Source organism: Haliotis rufescens, unplaced genomic scaffold (assembly GCF_023055435.1).
Source record: "Haliotis rufescens isolate VD_foot unplaced genomic scaffold, xgHalRufe1.0.p SCAF_4, whole genome shotgun sequence".
Lineage (NCBI taxonomy): Eukaryota > Metazoa > Mollusca > Gastropoda > Lepetellida > Haliotidae > Haliotis > Haliotis rufescens.
In genome coordinates this window covers 3,637,116-3,659,510 of record NW_025964112.1, presented here as the reverse complement: position 1 = coordinate 3,659,510, position 22,395 = coordinate 3,637,116, and the positions used below count along the sequence as shown (strand labels likewise).

The window sequence follows — 22,395 nt, the reverse complement described above, 5'->3', positions numbered from 1 at the left end:
CACCCGATCCCATTAGTCGCATCTTACGACAAGCATAGTCCCCTTTTTCGGCAAGCATGGGTTGCTGAAGACCTATTCTACCCCGGATCTTCACGGCAAGCATGGGTTGCTGAAGACCTATTCTACCCCGGATCTTCACAGCAAGCATGGGTTGCTGAAGAGCTATTCTACCCCGGATCTTCACGGCAAGCATGGGTTGCTGAAGAGCTATTCTACCCCGGATCTTCATGGCAAGCATTGGTTGCTGAAGAGCTATTCTACCCCGGATCTTCACGGCAAGCATGGGTTGCTGAAGAGCTATTCTACCCCGGATCTTCACGGCAAGCATTGGTTGCTGAAGAGCTATTCTACCCCGGATCTTCACGGCAAGCATGGGTTGCTGAAGAGCTATTCTACCCCGGATCTTCACGAGTCAAAAAGTCTGGGCCCTTTCAGTGGATCGGAATGAAGACATCATGTTTTTTATATGTTTTAATATTTAAATCAATCGTTTATACGAGCATTATATCAGTGTGAAAGCCTGAGATTCCTAAAGTGTAGAAAAGTGATATGTTCACAGCAGTGACAGAAAAGTGACATGTTCACAGCAGTGATAGAAAAGTGTCATGCTCACAGCAGATACATAAAAAGTGTCATGCTCACAGCAGAAACAGAAAAGTGACCTTTTCACAGCAGTGACAGAAAAGCGACATTTTCACAGCAGATACAGAAAATCGACATGTTCACAGCAGTGACAGAAAAGTGACATGTTCACAGCAGTGAAAGAAAAAGTGACATGTTCACAGCAGATACAGAAAAGTGACATGTTCACAGCAGATACAGAAAAGTGACATGTTCACAGCAGTGACAGAAAAGTGACATGTTCACAGCAGATACAGAAAAGTGACATGTTCACAGCAGTGACAGAAAAAGTGACATGTTCACAGCAGTGAAAGAAAAAAGTGACATGTTCACAGCAGTGACAGAAAAGTGACATGTTCACAGCAGATACAGAAAAGTGACATGTTCACAGCAGTGACAGAAAAGTGACATGTTCACAGCAGATACAGGAAAGTGACATGTTCACAGCAGTGACAGAAAAAGTGACATGTTCACAGCAGATACAGAAAAGTGACATGTTCACAGCAGTGACAGAAAAATGACACTCACATTACTGTGTTTACTGAAAATAGTTTACATCCAGTGAAACATTTACTGGATGACAGTTCTGTTGATGCGTTATTTGTTTGAAATTCTTCCTATTTTTACAGCATGCTTTGTTTGTTTGTTCGTTATTTAACGCCGCACTCAGCAATATTCCCGCTGTATGAAAATATGCAAAATAATTGAGTGTGGATCAGACAATCCAGCAATTGACATCTAGAGCATCGATCCACGCAATTGAGATCGATGACATGCATCAACCAAGTCAGCGAGCCTGACCACCCATTTCATGGAGTTTATTAATTTTTTTCATTATTTGTTTAAATTGGCAATATATCTTCTTTGCGTACAGGAAGCCATGCATTAAAAGGTCATTGTGTACAGTAGGGAGAATTTAGATTTTGCGCTTAAATTTCAGCAACAAAGGAAGCATGTGATAAATAGGATATTTCATGTGTCTAGTGAACATTGATGTATCTCTCATCTCGTGACGTGGAAGAGGAGATATGTTCACGAGTGGCTCATATAGCTTTCCATAGTTTGGTTCTATTATAAAGTGTACGTCTATTATCTTATATTGTACCTATAATGTAAATGATCTTTTGAAGTCATCAATTCGAATGATATCGGCGTTATTACATATACCTTTCACTAAATGAGTGCCCTTATTGATAACATTTCTCAAAATATGTATTATATTTTTTTTTAATGTTTCGCATAATATTCCACCAGTGTGGTGTGCACCAATTGTAGTTTTCTTACAATGATTACCTTGGGATTTTATACATTATTGTCTTTCATGTAATTTACTGAATTTGCAATTTCTTCAAGCTCAATTTGCTTTCTTGAAGTCACTTTTTGATTATTGTGTTATTGTATCTTTGTACTGTTGTAAAAATCTCATTTTGCTGTATAAGATTTCTAATAAAACGATCCAGGGTCATTAAATATCTTTTTTTTCTCATGGCATTTCTGTACCCTCGTCTGAGAATACGCTATTAAATAGAGTACGTAATGGCGTAATACCTATTTTTTAAATGACAAAAATAATTAGATGTTTATTTCCATTTCGTATCTGTGTCTTATATTCCTGCTTCCCAGATCTGTTCCATTTACACTTTATATCGAGATGATTCAGCTAATTTAGTTTCATGCTCATTCTTAAAGGTCTTTGCTTTAAGTTTCTAATCATTTTAATGGGAGAAATTGTGACAACGTTAAGTTACAGAGTGATCAGATTTATATCCTCAAGAGTATCAGCTTCACTTGTCATGTTCTCGATATATTCGCACGTCAAACATTAATCTTGTTTGTAAGTCTGGGATTTATTTTCACCGAGTAAATATCTATCACTACACTACATTTATCACTAATAAATATCACTACACGGACTCTTGATAAAACAATTTGGTATTAGAGACGCATCAAATAATGACACATATGAGGTTAGGATGTTAACTGACGTAGAAATCTGCCCAAACCTTTCATCAGTACTATCAACTTTAAGTTTGACTCTAAAACACGACATGTTCATTACCCTTTTGTACTAAATTGCAAAGCACATGTTCCACAAATCCCGGCCTCAAAAATTATCATAATCCTTCATATACATTCAAGAAATGACTTTCGTCATGTTTCCGAACCAATTCCTACCAACCTTCATCAGCAAAGGTCTTCCTGGGCACGTCCATCGTTTTGAAACCTGCTGTACCGAAATATGTGACTGTGATGTCCTTCCATACGGGCTTGCCTTTCTGACCGTAGTGGAAGGTCGCTTCAGTCACATTTTCAGAACGAGAACAAATACCACTTACATCTGTTGAAACGAACTCAGAATCGAACAAGCATACCCAGGGACCTCGGGGGTCGTACTGCCCCCAGTAACCTGTGCTTGGCGTTGTTTTCTTGGTTGATTATTGTCATGTATGCCGACGTGAAGGGGTTGCTCATATATAGGTACTATCAAGGGAATCTCACTGTTCCAAGGCCGCTGCGGCATTGCTGAAATATTGCTGAATGCAAACTTAATGCGTTATATTATACTGAGACATTGACCTCAGTTGTCAACTATATCTAATTAGAACCTTGATTTGTCAATTTGTTGAAAACATGTTGACACAGCTTGAGTATTTGATATTCTTGCTGAATCTTAATCATTACTCACGTTTCAATACATGCCATCGGTATATCTATAATTGCTATCCATTGCTATAATTGTTATACATGCATATGTCTACCCATTTCCTATCCATTTCTTTCATTTCAGGTCACGTGACTCTGGCGTTCGATGTTGCCAACGAGACTCTGCTGCGGTCGGATCTCCTCACCAACTACTCCCTCAAGAGTCGCCCCAATGTCGTCACCACTGTCGAGCTCGTCTTCAACGTCATCACCATAAACGAACTGGTGAGATAACAGGATGATACCCCTGATCGGATAACTTGGGGCGATGTTCTGTGTGTTTATCGATTTCACAAAGATTTGGCTAAAGTATAGGGAACGGACACTGGGTTTTCATCTCGAGGGTCCGTACTCACAACTCTGTCCAAGAAATGCTGTGTTACGCCGTAGTCCACTCAATCTGTTGCTGTGACATGGTCATTATGTGTATGAAACTATACTTTCAAACTGATTGCTCAATATGTGTATGAAACTGGATATCCAAACTGATTCCTCAATATGTGTATGAAACTAGATATCCAAACTGATTGGTCAATATGTGTATGAAACTAGATATCCAAACTGATTGCTCAATATGTGTATGAAACTAGATATCCAAACTGATTGCTCAATCTGTGTATGAAACTAGATATCCAAACTGATTGGTCAATATGTGTATCAAACTAGATATTTAAACTGATTGCTCAATATGTGTATGAAACTAGATATCCAAACTGATTGCTCAATATGTATATGAAACTAGATATCCAAACTGATTGCTCGATATGTGTATGAAACTAGATATCCAAACTGATTGGTCAATATGTGTATGAAACTAGATATCCAAACTGATTGCTCAATCTGTGTATGAAACTAGATATCTAAACTGATTGGTCAATATGTGTATCAAACTAGATATTTAAACTGATTGCTCAATATGTGTATGAAACTGGATATCCAAACTGATTGCTCAATATGTGTATCAAACTAGATATCCAAACTGATTGCTCGATATGTGTATGCAACTAGATATCCAAACTGATTGCTCAACATGTGTATGAAACTGGATATCCAAACTGATTGCTCAATATGTATATGAAACTAGATATCCAAACTGATTGTTCAATATGTGTATGAAACTAGATATCCAAACTGATTGCTCAATATGTATATGAAACTGGATATCCAAACTGATTGCTCAATATGTATATGAAACTAGATATCCAAACTGATTGCTCAATATGTGTATGAAACTGGATATCCAAACTGATTGTTCAATATGTGTATGAAACTAGATATCCAAACTGATTGCTCAATATGTGTATGAAACTATACTTTCTAACTGATTGCTCAATATGTATATGAAACTAGATATCCAAACTGATTGCTCAATATGTGTATGAAACTGGATATCCAAACTGATTGTTCAATATGTGTATGAAACTAGATATCCAAACTGATTGCTCAATATGTATATGAAACTAGATATCCAAACTGATTGCTCAATATGTGTATGAAACTATACTTTCAAACTGATTGCTCAATATGTATATATAAACTAGATATCCAAACTGATTGCTCAATATGTATATGAAACTAGATATCCAAACTGATTGGTCAATATGTGTATGAAACTAGATATCCAAACTGATTGCTCAATATGTATATGAAACTAGATATCCAAACTGATTGCTCAATATGTGTATGAAACTATACTTTCAAACTGATTGCTCAATATGTGTATGAGACTATACTTTCAAAGTGATTGCTCAATATGTATATGAACCTAGATATCCAAACTGATTGCTGAATATGTGTATGAAACTAGATATCCAAACTGATTGGTCAATATGTGTATGAAACTAGATATCCAAACTGATTGCTCAATATGTATATGAAACTAGATATCCAAACTGATTGCTCAATATGTGTATGAAACTATACTTTCAAACTGATTGCTCAATATGTGTATGAGACTATACTTTCAAAGTGATTGCTCAATATGTATATGAAACTAGATATCCAAACTGATTGCTGAATATGTGTATGAAACTAGATATCCAAACTGATTGGTCAATATGTGTATGAAACTAGATATCCAAACTGATTGCTCAATATGTATATGAAACTAGATATCCAAACTGATTGCTCAATATGTGTATGAAACTATACTTTCAAACTGATTGCTCAATATGTGTATGAGACTATACTTTCAAAGTGATTGCTCAATATGTATATGAAACTAGATATCCAAACTGATTGCTGAATATGTGTATGAAACTAGATATCCAAACTGACTGGTCAATATGTGTATGAAACTAGATATCCAAACTGATTGCTCAATATGTATATGAAACTAGATATCCAAACTGATTGCTCAATATGTATATGAAACTATACTTTCAAACTGATTGCTCAATATGTATATGAAACTATATATCCAAACTGATTGCTCAATATGTGTATGAAACTAGATATCCAAACTGATTGCTCAATATGTATATTAAACTAGATATCCAAACTGATTGCTCGATATGTGTATGAAACTATACTTTCAAAGTGATTCCTCAATATGTATATGAAACTAGATATCCAAACTGATTGGTCAATATGTGTATGAAACTAGATATCCAAACTGATTGCTGAATATGTATATGAAACTAGATATGCAAACTGATTGCTGAATATGTATATGAAACTAGATATGCAAACTGATTGCTCAATATGTGTATGAAACTAGATATCCAAACTGATTGGTCAATATGTGTATGAAACTAGATATCCAAACTGATTGCTCAACATGTGTATGAAACTGGATATCCAAACTGATTGCTCAATATGTGTATGAAACTAGATATCCAAACTGATTGCTCCATATGTATATGAAACTAGATATCCAAACTGATTGGTCAATATGTATTTGAAACTAGATATCCAAACTGATTGCTCAATATGTGTATGAAACTATACTTTCAAACTGATTGCTGAATATGTATATGAAACTAGATATCCAAACTGATTGGTCAATATGTGTATGAAATTGGATATCCAAACTGATTGGTCATTATGTGTATGAAACTATACTTTCTAACTGATTGCTCAATATGTATATTAAACTAGATATCCAAACTGATTGTTCAATATGTGTATGAAACTATACTTTCAAACTGATTGCTCAATATGTATATGAAACTAGATATCCAAACTGATTGCTCAATATGTTTATGAAACTAGATATCCAAACTGATTGCTCAATATGTATATGAAACTATACTTTCAAACTGATTGCTCAATATGTGTATGAAACTGGATATCCAAACTGATTGCTCAATATGTGTATGAAACTTGATATTTAACCTGATTGGTCATTATGTGTATGAAACTATACTTTCAAACTGATTGCTCAATATGTGTATGAAACTGGATATCCAAACTGATTGCTCAATATGTATTTGAAACTAGATATCCAAACTGATTGGTCAATATGTGTATGAAACTAGATATCCAAACTGATTGCTCAATATGTGTATGAAACTAGATATCCAAACTGATTGCTGAATATGTATATCAATCTAGATATCCAAACTGATTGGTCAATATGTGTATCAAACTAGATATCCAAACTGATTGGTCAAAATGTGTATCAAACTAGATATTTAAACTGATTGCTCAATATGTGTATGAAACTTGATATCCAAACTGATTGCTCAATATGTGTATGAAACTAGATATCCAAACTGATTGCTCGATATGTGTATGAAACTAGATATCCAAACTGATTGGTCAATATGTGTATGAAACTAGATATCCAAACTGATTGCTCAATCTGTGTATGAAACTAGATATCTAAACTGATTGGTCAATATGTGTATCAAACTAGATATCCAAACTGATTGGTCAATATGTGTATCAAACTAGATATCCAAACTGATTGCTCAATATGTGTATGAAACTAAATATCCAAACTGATTGGTCAAAATGTGTATCAAACTAGATATTTAAACTGATTGCTCAATATGTGTATGAAACTATACTTTCTAACTGATTGCTCCATATGTATATGAAACTAGATATCCAAACTGATTGTTCAATATGTATATGAAACTAGATATCCAAACTGATTGCTCAATATGTGTATGAAACTATACTTTCAAACTGATTGCTAAATATGTATATATAAACTAGATATCCAAACTGATTGCTCAATATGTATATGAAACTAGGTATCCAAACTGATTGGTCAATATGTGTATGAAACTAGATATCCAAACTGATTGCTCAATATGTATATGAAACTAGATATCCAAACTGATTGCTCAATATGTGTATGAAACTATACTTTCAAACTGATTGCTCAATATGTGTATGAAACTATACTTTCAAAGTGATTGCTCAATATGTATATGAAACTAGATATCCAAACTGATTGCTGAATATGTGTATGAAACTAGATATGCAAACTGATTGGTCAATATGTGTATGAAACTAGATATCCAAACTGATTGCTCAATATGTATATGAAACTAGATATCCAAACTGATTGCTCAATATGTGTATGAAACTATACTTTCAAACTGATTGCTCAATATGTATATGGAACTAGATATCCAAACTGATTGCTCAATATGTGTATGAAACTAGATATCCAAACTGATTGCTCAATATGTATATGAAACTAGATATCCAAACTGATTGCTCAATATGTGTATGAAACTATACTTTCAAAGTGATTCCTCAATATGTATATGAAACTAGATATCCAAACTGATTGCTCAATATGTATATGAAACTAGATATCCAAACTGATTGCTGAATATCTATATGAAACTGGATATGCAAACTGATTGCTGAATATGTATATGAAACTAGATATGCAAACTGATTGCTCAATATGTGTATGCAACTAGATATCCAAACTGATTGCTCGATATGTGTATGCAACTAGATATCCAAACTGATTGGTCAATATGTATATGAAACTAGATATCCAAACTGATTGCTCAATATGTGTATGAAACTATACTTTCAAACTGATTGGTCAATATGTATATGAAACTAGATATCCAAACTGATTGCTCAATAAGTGTATGAAACTGGATATCCAAACTGATTGCTCAATTTGTGTATGAAACTTGATATTTAAACTGATTGGTCATTATGTGTATGAAACTATACTTTCAAACTGATTGCTCAATATGTGTATGAAACTGGATATCCAAACTGATTGCTCAATATGTGTATGAAACTAGATATCCAAACTGATTGGTCAATATGTGTATGAAACTGGATATCCAAACTGATTGCTCAATATGTATATGAAACTAGATATCCAAACTGATTGCTCAATCTGTGTATGAAACTAGATATCCAAACTGATTGGTCAATATGTGTATCAAACTAGATATTTAAACTGATTGCTCAATATGTGTATGAAACTAGATATCCAAACTGATTGCTCAATATGTATATGAAACTAGATATCCAAACTGATTGCTCGATATGTGTATGAAACTAGATATCCAAACTGATTGGTCAATATGTGTATGAAACTAGATATCCAAACTGATTGCTCAATCTGTGTATGAAACTAGATATCTAAACTGATTGGTCAATATGTGTATCAAACTAGATATTTAAACTGATTGCTCAATATGTGTATGAAACTAGATATCCAAACTGATTGCTCAATATGTATATGAAACTAGATATCCAAACTGATTGCTCGATATGTGTATGAAACTAGATATCCAAACTGATTGGTCAATATGTGTATGAAACTAGATATCCAAACTGATTGCTCAATATGTATGTGAAACTAGATATCCAAACTGATTGCTCAATATGTGTATGAAACTATACTTTCTAACTGATTGCTCAATATGTATATGAAACTAGATATCCAAACTGATTGCTCAATATGTATATGAAACTAGATATCCAAACTGATTGCTCAATATGTGTATGAAACTATACTTTCAAACTGATTGCTCAATATGTATATATAAACTAGATATCCAAACTGATTGCTCAATATGTATATGAAACTAGATATCCAAACTGATTGGTCAATATGTGTATGAAACTAGTTATCCAAACTGATTGCTTAATATGTATATGAAACTAGATATCCAAACTGATTGCTCAATATGTGTATGAAACTATACTTTCAAACTGATTTCTCAATATGTGTATGAGACTATACTTTCAAAGTGATTGCTCAATATGTATATGAAACTAGATATCCAAACTGATTGCTCAATATGTGTATGAAACTAGATATCCAAACTGATTGGTCAATATGTGTATGAAACTAGATATCCAAACTGATTGCTCAATATGTATATGAAACTAGATATCCAAACTGATTGCTCAATATGTGTATGAAACTATACTTTCAAACTGATTGCTCAATAGGTATATGAAACTAGATATCCAAACTGATTGCTCAATATGTATATGAAACTAGATATCCAAACTGATTGCTCAATATGTATATGAAACTAGATATCCAAACTGATTGCTCAATATGTGTATGAAACTATACTTTCAAAGTGATTGCTCAATATGTATATGAAACTAGATATCCAAACTGATTGCTCAATATGTATATGAAACTAGATATCCAAACTGATTGCTGAATATGTATATGAAACTAGATATGCAAACTGATTGCTGAATATGTATATGAAACTAGATATCCAAACTGATTGGTCATTATGTGTATGAAACTGTACTTTCAAACTGATTACTCAATATGTGTATGAGACTATACTTTCAAAGTGATTGCTCAATATGTATATGAAACTAGATATCCAAACTGATTGCTCAATATGTGTATGAAACTAGATATCCAAACTGATTGGTCAATATGTGTATGAAACTAGATATCCAAACTGATTGCTCAATATGTATATGAAACTAGATATCCAAACTGATTGCTCAATATGTGTATGAAACTATACTTTCAAACTGATTGCTCAATAGGTATATGAAACTAGATATCCAAACTGATTGCTCAATATGTATATGAAACTAGATATCCAAACTGATTGCTCAATATGTATATGAAACTAGATATCCAAACTGATTGCTCAATATGTGTATGAAACTATACTTTCAAAGTGTTTCCTCAATATGTATATGAAACTAGATATCCAAACTGATTGCTCAATATGTATATGAAACTAGATATCCAAACTGATTTCTGAATATGTATATGAAACTAGATATCCAAACTGATTGCTGAATATGTATATGAAACTAGATATCCAAACTGATTGGTCATTATGTGTATGAAACTGTACTTTCAAACTGATTGCTCAATATGTATATGAAACTAGATATCCAAACTGATTGGTCAATATGTGTATGAAACTAGATATCCAAACTGATTGCTCAATGTGTGTATGAAACTAGATATCCAAACTGATTCGTCATTATGCGTATGAAACTATACTTTCAAACTGATTGCTCAATATGTATATGAAACTAGATATGCAAACCTTTTGCTCAATATGTGTATGAAACTTCACATTCAAACTGATTGCTCAATATGTGTATGAAACTAGATAGCTGATCTGATTACTTACGATGTGGAAATATATATTAAAACTATGTTGTCTACAGTCGTATGACGTCAGGTTTTTAGGGTTTGTTGTTTTTTAAAATATTTAATGTGCAGTGTTTGACAATATGGTAAAAAAATTATGAATGTAAGTGTGTTCGCAACGTTAGCTAATAAAAACGTCTTACGAGCATGTTACGTAATATAAAATGTTAGAAACTGACGTTGGCAGTTGATGTGTTTATTAATGGCAATGACACTTTACAGCAATGCAAAATGATGTAAGATGTTTTATTAACACTTCAAATTTCACCTAACATAGAGCTCACCATTGACTGTGCTGTACTATTTGTTACATACTCGCCGGGTGTACATGTTCAACATGCACTGGTTCCCTTTGGAGGGGGAATCAACTGCACTATTTTTGTAACATTGATTGTATTTACTTATGATAATATAAGGGTAACGCAATGTTTCAAGGCAGTATCGTTTGCAGAAGTCAGGGCGATGTTATTAACAACCCAACGGGCAGTTCTTACATCAACCTTTTTTCAGACTTGATGAGTTACAGGCCGCCGTTACATAACCGAAATATTACATGATCAATATGCCACGTACTGGAGCAGTTGTAAGAGGTGTTCGAGACAATGGGGTGCACTCAACTACCATTGATACAAAGCACAGTTAACTTGCTTTGACAGTGTTCTACATATATGTAAATCCCCGGAAACGGTTCGAACATGTCTCTCTTATTTTAACACGATTTGTACATTAATGCAACAGTGAGCAGAATTTCTTCTTACCTTACATTGTTAATTACGTGTATATAAATCGACTTTGCGCTGTGCACTGACATGCATATGTATGAAGGGGAATACTGAGTACAAACAGAACATATTACCTCAAACCCTGAGTACTTTGCTTTTTTCGAGACATCGTATTACAAAAAATGTATCAATTCAATAATGACGTTAAGAAAAGTGTACTCTCTCTCTCTTTCTCTTTTAGAGAAATTTCAGAATTGGAGGCCACATGGCCAGATTACAATTTATATAAAGAATTTGTACAGACTGTGGATAACATTTTAACAACAATTATCATAAAGTACAAATATTTATTCATATCAGATTCTCTTTAAGTACTTGGCATTACCTTTCAATGTTTACATTTTTCTTGCAAACCAGAAAAAAATGGTACTCATCTGCTATAACCATATAATCACAGTTTTAACATATTAATATAGTTTGGTTTAACACATTTTTTGTACTTTTAGATTATGAACAAGAATAGGAAATTTTGTCGGAATATGTGCCAAGTCTTTTCCCATCAAATTTGATACAATTCTGGAGCAAAGCATGTTTTTATAGGAATTAGAATAAGTCAGATATTATAACCAATTTTCTGATACCAGTTTTACATTTCTAATTTCATAAAAAGTTGTTTAAACATACAAACTGTTTCATATATCCACAATCTTGGGCAATCCAAACATAGGCAAATAAAAGCCACAAACCCTTTCCATATTCATAAGAAATCTCTGCCCCGTTAAATTCAGTCCAAATATATCATTCTTCAAAAATGGATGTGCATATTTTCACCATAACGATTACAAGAGATATACCCCTATAATTATACTGAAGTGTGGGTTAGCCAGACTTGTGTATGGGTATAATAAAACCAATATTCCACGCATCTGCAAAAATATCAGTTTTCAAGATTGTATTATATAGTATGTTTAGATATGGAATAAAGTCTATTGGATGCTGAAGGAACTGATGAATTGGCAGATTTAAGATTTATGATTTTTTTTTTTTTTAAATTCCATCGTCTGTAATCTCTACTGGTAGCATATAAGTGCTATAAATTTACATTGATCATACAATCATGATTACAGAGAAAGATATATACATTATTAGCAAATTCATTACTTTGTCGAGTTTCAGTCCTGAAACCATGTTGCCCATGTTTCAGGTGAAATGCTTTTCCAAAATGTCTTACAATCTTTCGTGGTTATAGCCAAGCTGACGTTCTCAATATCATCCTTGTTCAATTACTTTCTCTTGTCCCTAAATTTCTTCATAAAATGTCTTTTAGCTTCAAAGTAAAGAATAGGATTTAGGGCATTCCTTCATTTACGGATATGTGAGAATTTGTATTTCGCACCTTCTAATTCTCTGCATTCGTTGTCAACCCATACAGGCTGTTTCCATAGACATGCATTATTATCTCCTGTTTTTATCCGACTTTCAAAATGCGATACAAAATGGAACGACTCAATTTCTCAGCAGCAGCACTTACATTTCCGTGAACCAGTCCAAGAAATTGCTGATTAATTGCTTGAGCATGATCAGAGTTAGAATCGCCAGTGAAGGTTCGTTTGCCTGCGTCATTCCCTCTGTATCGCGTCATACTACGTCCATGTGCTGTCTTTGAAACATCCGATGTAACTCTATCCCTAAGCTGATATTACGTCAGTGGCAGGAGATTGGGAAATTGTCACTCTCTGTTCTGATACGCACAATTATGTGAATTATTGATGCGGACATATTTGTTGAGGCAATAAAATAATCTAACTCCTTCAATTTGAACCAGTATATGTAAACGCGCCTGCTTTGGCCCAAGTTATCTCTCATTTACTATGTCTTAATTCTATCGTTGGCAGACTTTTAAGAACGTTAAATCAAATTTATCTTGTAATGATCTTTCCATGCGAAACGATTCAACATAACATAATTCTCCTTCGTTTAAAATGTCAATATCTTCTTCACTAATATAATCAGCTAACAGCGCTGCTCTCGCATTCAAAGCATCAACCATATTATATCTATATCGCCTTTATTTTCCGTCTATATTGTTGCACATTTACACTCTATACCATCCATCCTATTTCGTATATTTCTGGCTTATCTGGGGGAGTATAAACTCCACCTAATACTTTAATACTAAAGTGCATTCTGCAAAATGTGAACAAGGATTGAAAGGTTTCAATAATCAGATGGTTATCACGTACATGCGAGAGTGGCTGAAAAGTTCTGTGAAGGACTGCGTTGTTGGAGTTGGTTTCTAAATATTTTTTAATATAATCGCAAACGGGGTCATATGGACGCTACACATGTGGAACAGATGATTCCTTGTTATTTCAGGTGACGCGCACACAGAAGTTTTCAGTATCGGGGTACTTTACAGTGGTAAGTGTCTTTAATATCGGGGTACTTTACAATGGTAAGTGTCTTTAATATCGGGGTACTTCACAGTGGTAAGTGTCTTTAATATCAGGGTACTTCACAGTGGTAAGTGTCTTTAATCTCGAGGTACTTCACAATGGTAAGTGTCTTTAATATCGGGGTACTTCACAGTGGTAAGTGTCTTTAATCTCGAGGTACTTCACAGTGGTAAGTGTCTTTAATCTCGGGGTACTTTACAGTGGTAAGTGTCTTTAATATCGGGGTACTTCACAGTGGTAAGTGTCTTTAATCTCGGGGTACTTTACAGTGGTAAGTGTCTTTAATCTCGGGGTACTTCACAGTGGTAAGTGTCTTTAATATCGGGGTACTTCACAGTGGTTAGTGTCTTGAATGTCGGGGTACTTCACAATGGTAAGTGTCTGGAATGTCGGGGTACTTCACTATGGTAAGTGTCTTGAAAGTCGGGGTACTTCACAATGGTAAGTGTCTTGAATGTCGGGGTACTTCACTATGGTAAGTGTCTTGAATCTCGAGGTACTTCACAGTGGTAAGTGTCTTTAATCTCGGGGTACTTTACAGTGGTAAGTGTCTTTAATATCGGGGTACTTCACAGTGGTAAGTGTCTTTAATCTCGGGGTACTTTACAGTGGTAAGTGTCTTTAATCTAGGGGTACTTCACAGTGGTAAGTGTCTTTAATATCGGGGTACTTCACTATGGTAAGTGTCTTGAAAGTCGGGGTACTTCACAATGGTAAGTGTCTTGAATGTCGGGGTACTTTACAATGGTAAGTGTCTTGAATGTCGGGGTACTTCACTATGGTAAGTGTCTTGAAAGTCGGGGTACTTCACAATGGTAAGTGTCTGGAATGTCGGGGTACTTTACAATGGTTAGTGTCTTTAATATCGGGGTACTTCACAATGGTAAGTGTCTTGAATGTCGGGATACTTCACTATGGTAAGTGTCTTGAAAGTCGGGGTACTTCCCAATGGTAAGTGTCTGGAATGTCGGGGTACTTTACAATGGTTAGTGTCTTTAATATCGGGGTACTTCACTATGGTAAGTGTCTTGAATGTCAGGGTACTTTACAGTGGTAAGTGTCTTGAATGTCGGGGTACTTCACATTAGTAAATATCTGGAACATTTGATTGGCGAGGTACTTTACAATGGTAAGTGTCTTGAATGTCGGGGTACTTTACAGTGGTAAGTGTCTTGAATCTCGGGGTACTTTACAATGGTAAGTGTCTTGAATCTCGGGGTACTTTACAGTGGTAAGTGTCTTGAATGTCGGGGTACTTCACATTAGTAAATATCTGGAACATTTGATTGGCGAGGTACTTTACAATGGTAAGTGTCTTGAATGTCGGGGTACTTTACAGTGGTAAGTGTCTTTGATCTCGAGTACTTTACAGTGGTAAGTGTCTTTAATCTCGGGGTAAATCACAATGGTAAGTGTCTTAAATGTCGGGGTACTTCACTATGGTAAGTTTCCTGAATGTCGGGGTACTTTACAATGGTAAGTGTCTTTAATCTCGGGGTACTTCACATTGGTAAGTGTCTTTAATATCGGGGTACTTCACAGTGGTAAGTGTCTTTAATCTCGAGTACTTTACAGTGGTAAGTGTCTTTAATCTCGGGGTACTTCACAATGGTAAGTGTCTTAAATGTCGGGGTACTTCACTATGGTAAGTGTCTTGAATGTCGGGGTACTTTACAATGGTAAGTGTCTTGAATGTCGGGGTACTTTACAGTGGTAAGTGTCTTTAATCTCGGGGTACTTTAAAGTGGTAAGTGTCTTTAATCTCGGGGTACTTTACGATGGTAAGTGTCTTTAATCGCGGGGTACTTTAAAGTGGTAAGTGTCTTTAATATCGGGGTACATTACAGTGGTAAGTGTCTTTAAATATCGAGGTACTTTACAGTTGTAAGTTTCTTTAATATCGGGGTACCTTACAGTGGTAAGTGTCTTTAAATATCGGGGTACTTTACAGTGGTAAGTGTCTTGAATATCGGAGTACTTCACTATGTTAAGTGTCTTGAATCTTGGGGTACTTCACAATGGTAAGTGTCTTGAATGTCGGGATACTTTACAGTGGTAAGTGTCTTGAATGTCGGGGTACTTCAGATTAGTAAATATCTGGAACATTTTATTGGCGAGGTACTTTACAATGGTCAGTGTCTTGAATGTCGGGGTACTTCATTATGGTAAGTGTCTTTAATCTCGGGGTACTTTACAGTAGTAGGTGTCTTTAATATCGGGGTACTTCACTATGGTAAGTGTCTTGAAAGTCGGGGTACTTCACAGTGGTAAGTGTCTTGAATGTCGGGGTACTTTACAATGGTAAGTGTCTTGAATGTCGGGGTACTTCACTATGGTAAGTGTCTTGAAAGTCGGGGTACTTCACAATGGTAAGTGTCTGGAATGTCGGGGTACTTTACAATGGTTAGTGTCTTTAATATCGGGGTACTTCACAATGGTAAGTGTCTTGAATGTCGGGGTACTTTACAGTGGTAAGTGTCTTTAATCTCGGGGTACTTTACAATGGTAGGTGTCTTGAATGTCGGGGTACTTTACAATGGTGAGTGTCTTGAATGTCCGGGTACTTCACTATGGTAAGTGTCTTAAATGTCGGGGTACTTCACTATGGTAAGTGTCTTGAAAGTCGGGGTACTTCAAAATGGTAAGTGTCTGGAATGTTGGGGTACTTTACAATGGTTAGTGTCTTTAACATCGGGGTACTTCACTATTGTAAATGTCTTGAATATCGGGGTACTTTACAATGGTAAGTGTCTTGAATGTCGGGGTACTTTACAGTGTCAAGAGTCTTGAATGTCGGGCTACTTTACAATCGTAAGTGTCTTGAATGTCGGGGTACTTTACAGTGGTAAGTGTCTTGAATGTCGGGGTACTTTACAATCGTAAGTGTCTTGAATGTCGGGCTACTTCATAGTAAATATCTGGAACATTGGATTGGCGAGGTACTTCACAATGGTAATTGTTATACAGATCACATCGGGGTGTCGGGGTGCATCAGATTAATGTGTCAGGTTTCCTATTGGAACCAAGTTATTATCGAGGAGAGCCTTTTTTACAAAATATAACGCTACACATATTCCAACAATATATTTCAATATATATACTGTAATGGGTGTCGATGTGAGGCATTCAAATATGCTGCATAACACCGAGTTGTCACCTCACAGTAACAGAAGTGAACCTTAACTTGTAAATATTAGTATCGCATTGTCACGCATTCACGCCTGACAGAAAGGTCTATCGGATACAAGCTAGCGGGTGTCCCTGGTGTTTGCTATGCACTCTTTCTGTCAATTGTATCATTTTACTTTGATAAACGTAAGACACAATACTCCACAGTTACCAGGAAACCCGCCCGACCTTGCAAAACAGTTCCGACTAACACCAGCTTTTGTGACAGCATTTCACATTTGTATAGCCAGTCGTGTCTACGACTCGTCTTCCAGTTCCAGCCCACTCCCTATAGTTGCGGGCTGGTTGTTTCACGGTTCAGACACCACCCAACTGAATTCACATAAATATCTCTCTAAGCATTGAGTCAACCTTCAAGTCAACATCCAGCAAATCAACAGATGTCATGAATAAAACATTAGTTCCATATTCTTGTTTGTCTTGTGCAATGCATCAAAAGACAAGTACGTTATTGGCCAGGTTAGGATCAGTCACTATCAATTTATTTCTCCATAAGCCCCCAACGGTGCTACACTACGGTCACAAACATACAATCAGATAAATCAAGATGGCAGACTGTTTCACTACACGTTGTTGCCCTCTTGTGTTGGAGGTACACAACAAGTGTTTCATTGTACAGATATATTCCATCATTCAGGAAGTTGTTCCAGTAATCGGGTTTCCAGTGACTGGGTCAGCTGGTCAGTAAGTAGCTCAGTGTTAAAAGAGGACGGACTTTGTTTCAAGCCATGTCTGACTTCTGACCTTTAGAAACTGTAATGGTACGTTGATGTCGAGATTCCACTGTCAAATCCCAGTCGGGAGGTGATGATAATGATGTCACGTTCTAAAATGTCCATCTATTTCTGGGTGAAAGGTGAAAGGTGAAAGTATGCCATCAGTTTCAACTCAGTTATAAAAGCTGTATATATGGAACCCTTCATGGAACCCTTTAAAAACTGGTCATTTCTTTGCTTTATTATAGGTTTGACCAATTTTACTGAACGGTTTCGTGAATACTAGTATTTGCCAGACATCAGAAGGTAATATTGCTTGGATTCCAGTTGACCGTTGTCATAAGGAGATGCAACCCTGTTTACATCTGTCACCAGCCGCCCTGTGATAACCCCTCCCCGTCGTAGTTTCAGTGGGATATAATGTGTTTCATTCAGCATCAAATATTTTGTTTATTTGACGTTTACACAATATGCGGCTTTTCCATTTAGATTAGAGGTCGGTCACATGACTGCAAATTTGACGTTCATAAGTGTATGAACCTCAAAATTTGACGACCATACGTTTTTCACGGGCCCGTGATCTTGAAATGACGTTAACACCGACGGACTTCTTCCACATTCCTGGGGAAACTCCTGGGAATTCCCAAGCACGGAAACAGACATAAGCGTTTTTTCTGATCATTTAGTAACCTTTAATCTTGGTCTCAGCGTTTCTGTATACATTGAGAAACATAAGAGAGCTTGACTGCATGATTGTTCACGAATTTCCTCGCTACGGCCCATCCTAATGAACAAACGAAGAAATGCACATCCAAACTATCGTAGTATCGACTCAATCCGTGTCTAGGTTGACAGTGACCGTCTCCAGGAATCTATGAATTTACCTCAGTGTCTGTTTGACGCATCTTTAATCACCTTTCAAAGATCGGCTAGCCGATCAATGATGACAAACACATATAACTGCCACAGGTTCATTAACAACTTCGGAAATCTCTTGCGTCACGTTTGTCGTGTGGGCCATTTTGACGTCTTGTACTTGATGTAAATGTATTACGACGCGCTGTCATTGTGACTGACTTACTGAGGTAGTTCTTTACATCCCTTTCTCATCTAATGGTGATATTATTTGAACACATGTGTTGCGCAAGACGTTTCTGAAAAGCAAGGTGTGCGCCCATACGCTCATGACAACTCTCTTTTTGAGGAACTATTTTATTCCGCGGTATATCTGGTTGTTGTATAGCTGTCAGTGTAAACGTGAAATTAAACATACTAAATAAAATTGTGTTTAGATCTTGGCCAACATCCTTTGAGGTAAGAAAGTGTTATGAAAAATGTATAAGAATTGACTTTCACTTTGTGTGAGTTTATTGGAGTATACTTAACAGCAAAAGTTCATGTGACCCTAATATTTTGGTGTATTTTTCAAACAAGTAAAGTTTGGTTTTCAATATTGTAGTTCATGTATGGAATCAAGTCACAAAAACGCTGCTGCTACAGATAAGCATGCATTCCATGCAAAAGTTGACTTTTATGCAAGCCCAATGCATTTCACTACCCGAGAATGGGTATAAAAACATATGCGTTAACGGGACTCCATATGCATTGTTTAGCATCGTGGTGACAACAACCACTCAGAAAAAAAACAAAATTACACAATTATTCAACATTACGAAATGCCACCCCTCTCAGAAAATAAGCGTCTGCATTGGTATGCTTGAAGCAGGATCGAGTCAACGTGATGTTGCAAGACAATTTAACGTCCACAGAAACACCATTTGCTGTTTATGGCAACGTTAACAGACGAATGCAATCAGAGACCATGCTCGGAGTGGCAGGCCACGCGTAACCAATAATCGACAAGACAACTGGATTCGAACAACACACATACGAAATCGATTCCAGCCAGCAACAGTGACTGCAAGAAGCAACCCTGGCCTTCGACGAATATCTTCACAAACCGTTCGTCGTCGCCTCACATGTGCATGGATTGTCGCCAGAAGACCCGCCAGACGTCCCATTTTGACAGGAAACCACCGTCAAGCACGTCCACAGTGGTGCAGACAGCGTCTACGCTGGACGACTATGCAGTGGGGACAAGTTCTATTCTCGTTTTCACCTTTAGCCACAGCAGAGGATTCGAGTGTACCGACGTCGAGGTGAACGTAACGTCAATCATTGTGTCATGGAAGGAGATCGGTTCGGGGGCGGAAGCGTTAGGGTATGGGGTGGGGTTACAGCAAGACAGAGGACACGTTTGATAATGGTAGAGGGAAATCTCAATGGACAGCGCTACCGCGACGAGGTCATCGCCCCTGTTGTTCTACCGTTTTTGCATCGTCATGGCCCAGGCATTACCTTTCAACATGACAACGCCCAGCCTCATATTGCTCGACTTGTTCAGGATTCTCTTCAACAAAACAACGTGAATATCATCCCCTGGCCGGCTCGCTCCCCTGATCTCTCACCAATCGAGCACAGGTTGGATGAGATGGATCGGCGCCTTCCACGTCAACCATGTGTTCCACAGACACTCCAGGAACTTCGAAACATGCTCATGCAGATATGGACAGATATCCCACAGGACTTTGTGCGACGCCTGGGCCATTCCATGAGACGAAGATGTGTTGCTTGCATCGCAACCAGAGGTGGACACACACGCTATTGATTTGTAAATTGATATTTTGGCATGTTCATGGTTTTTTTTTTATACAATCACGCATTTTCTGAAGTCAGTATGGCAAATTAAACCATTTGAACACTTACAGGAGTCTTTTACCTGTTGCAAACCGAAATTCTTTCAGATTTGGTAAAAAAACATTTCTTTGCATTAAATCTTATTCAATGTCACAGAAACTTTTGTTGTTCAGTATATAAACCTTCATAGAGTGAGGGCCAAACATTGTATGAACGTCGTCGTAAGCTCCGACGTTCATACAGTTTGACCCTCAGTCTATGAAGGTTCATACTCCAACGAACTAACAAAAAAATCGCAAAGGGCCATCTTGCCCAAACGATATTAGCGCTACGACCATTGCAATTCAATGTTTGAGTATGGGAGGTACGAAAATCGTAGGGTTATTAAAATCACTTTGAGCAAGCGGATCCAGGTCCCGAATCGAGCAAGTCTCTACGAAAAGCGTAAATAGGTTATATTACTGGCGGTGAACTCCATCCTTGTATTCCAGATGGTGTTTAGTAAATGATTATGAGTGTGGAGCCGACAACACAAGGCGCATCCATCCTCGAGACACCCGGTTGGGCTTGCATATAGGGGATTAGGACATTGTAGTGTTAGTAGTTGTGTCATGTCATCAGATTGTTAAACACTCACACCATCTTACGTCGACAGGTATGGAACGACACCCGTCTGATGTGGAACCGGAAGCAATACAACGACATTAAGTTCTTCTTCTCTGATGAGACGGAAATATGGCGACCATCTCTCGTCGTGACAAACGCGTAAGTACACAAAGATAGTGACTCGATACTCAAGCCGACAACGATTACTATACGTGCTGATATTTGAATTAATATGCGGAAATGAAATCATATACTCCATACTGTTCAAAACTGTTCAGGATTACAAAGTAGACAAAAAAGGTATTAGACTGTACTAGATCCGTTTCAGGGCTGCTTGACAACGCTACAAGCATCTATACGGAAACGTCGCTATAAAGAAGTTGTTATCCATGACAATTGTCAACTTCTCCTTCTGTCAAGTTGTAAGATAATGCCTATCAAACAATATTCAGGAATAGATTGGACTTTATTAAAACCGTTATTAAAGAAGCTAATCCAAATTGATATTTCTGTTGGTTTTGTTTTGTTACAGTATCGACAATTTAGACGTCATCGCTAATGAAAACATCCCACTGAGAGTCAATAGCGAGGGCAAAATATACTGGAATCCGCCCGGAATATACCAAACCCACTGCACCATTGACATCACCTACTACCCCTTCGACTCCCAGGAATGTTCTGTGATCGTGCAGAGCTGGGGCTATAACCTCCGGGAGCTCGACCTGTCCAAGTTCGGATCTGGCGTGGAGACAGCTGAGTTTGAGAGGAACGGTGAGTGGAACTTGATACAAGCATTCGGCGAGAGAGAGGAAAGGACCCACGATGTTGACGCGGAAACGTACGCGACAGTGACCTTCGTCTTCAAGATGCAGCGGAAGCCGGACTACTATGGCATCAACATCATCCTTCCCGTGGTGGTTCTGTCCATCCTGTCGGCCCTGGTGTTCGTCCTGCCTCCGGACAGCGGGGAGAAGATGGGGTACTCTCTCACGGTGCTTCTCGCCTTTGCTGTCTTCCTGACCCTCATCGCTGACCGCATGCCCACCACCTCCCGCGACACCTCCTACATGGGTAAGACACGGGTTGTCGTATACGTC

General features: G+C 36.9%; 1 protein-coding gene across 1 annotated transcript in view; it reads left to right on the top strand.

The window, feature by feature from the left end:
* Positions 1–22,395, top strand: part of LOC124149921 (neuronal acetylcholine receptor subunit alpha-7-like) — a 57,775-nt gene that overhangs the window by 29,476 nt on the left and 5,904 nt on the right. The window contains exons 2-5 of the mRNA XM_046521767.2: positions 3,410–3,549; positions 14,011–14,055; positions 21,348–21,457; positions 21,831–22,369. Of these exons, the coding sequence (XP_046377723.2) occupies positions 3,410–3,549; positions 14,011–14,055; positions 21,348–21,457; positions 21,831–22,369 (834 nt within the window). The remainder of the gene's footprint in view (positions 1–3,409; positions 3,550–14,010; positions 14,056–21,347; positions 21,458–21,830; positions 22,370–22,395) is intronic.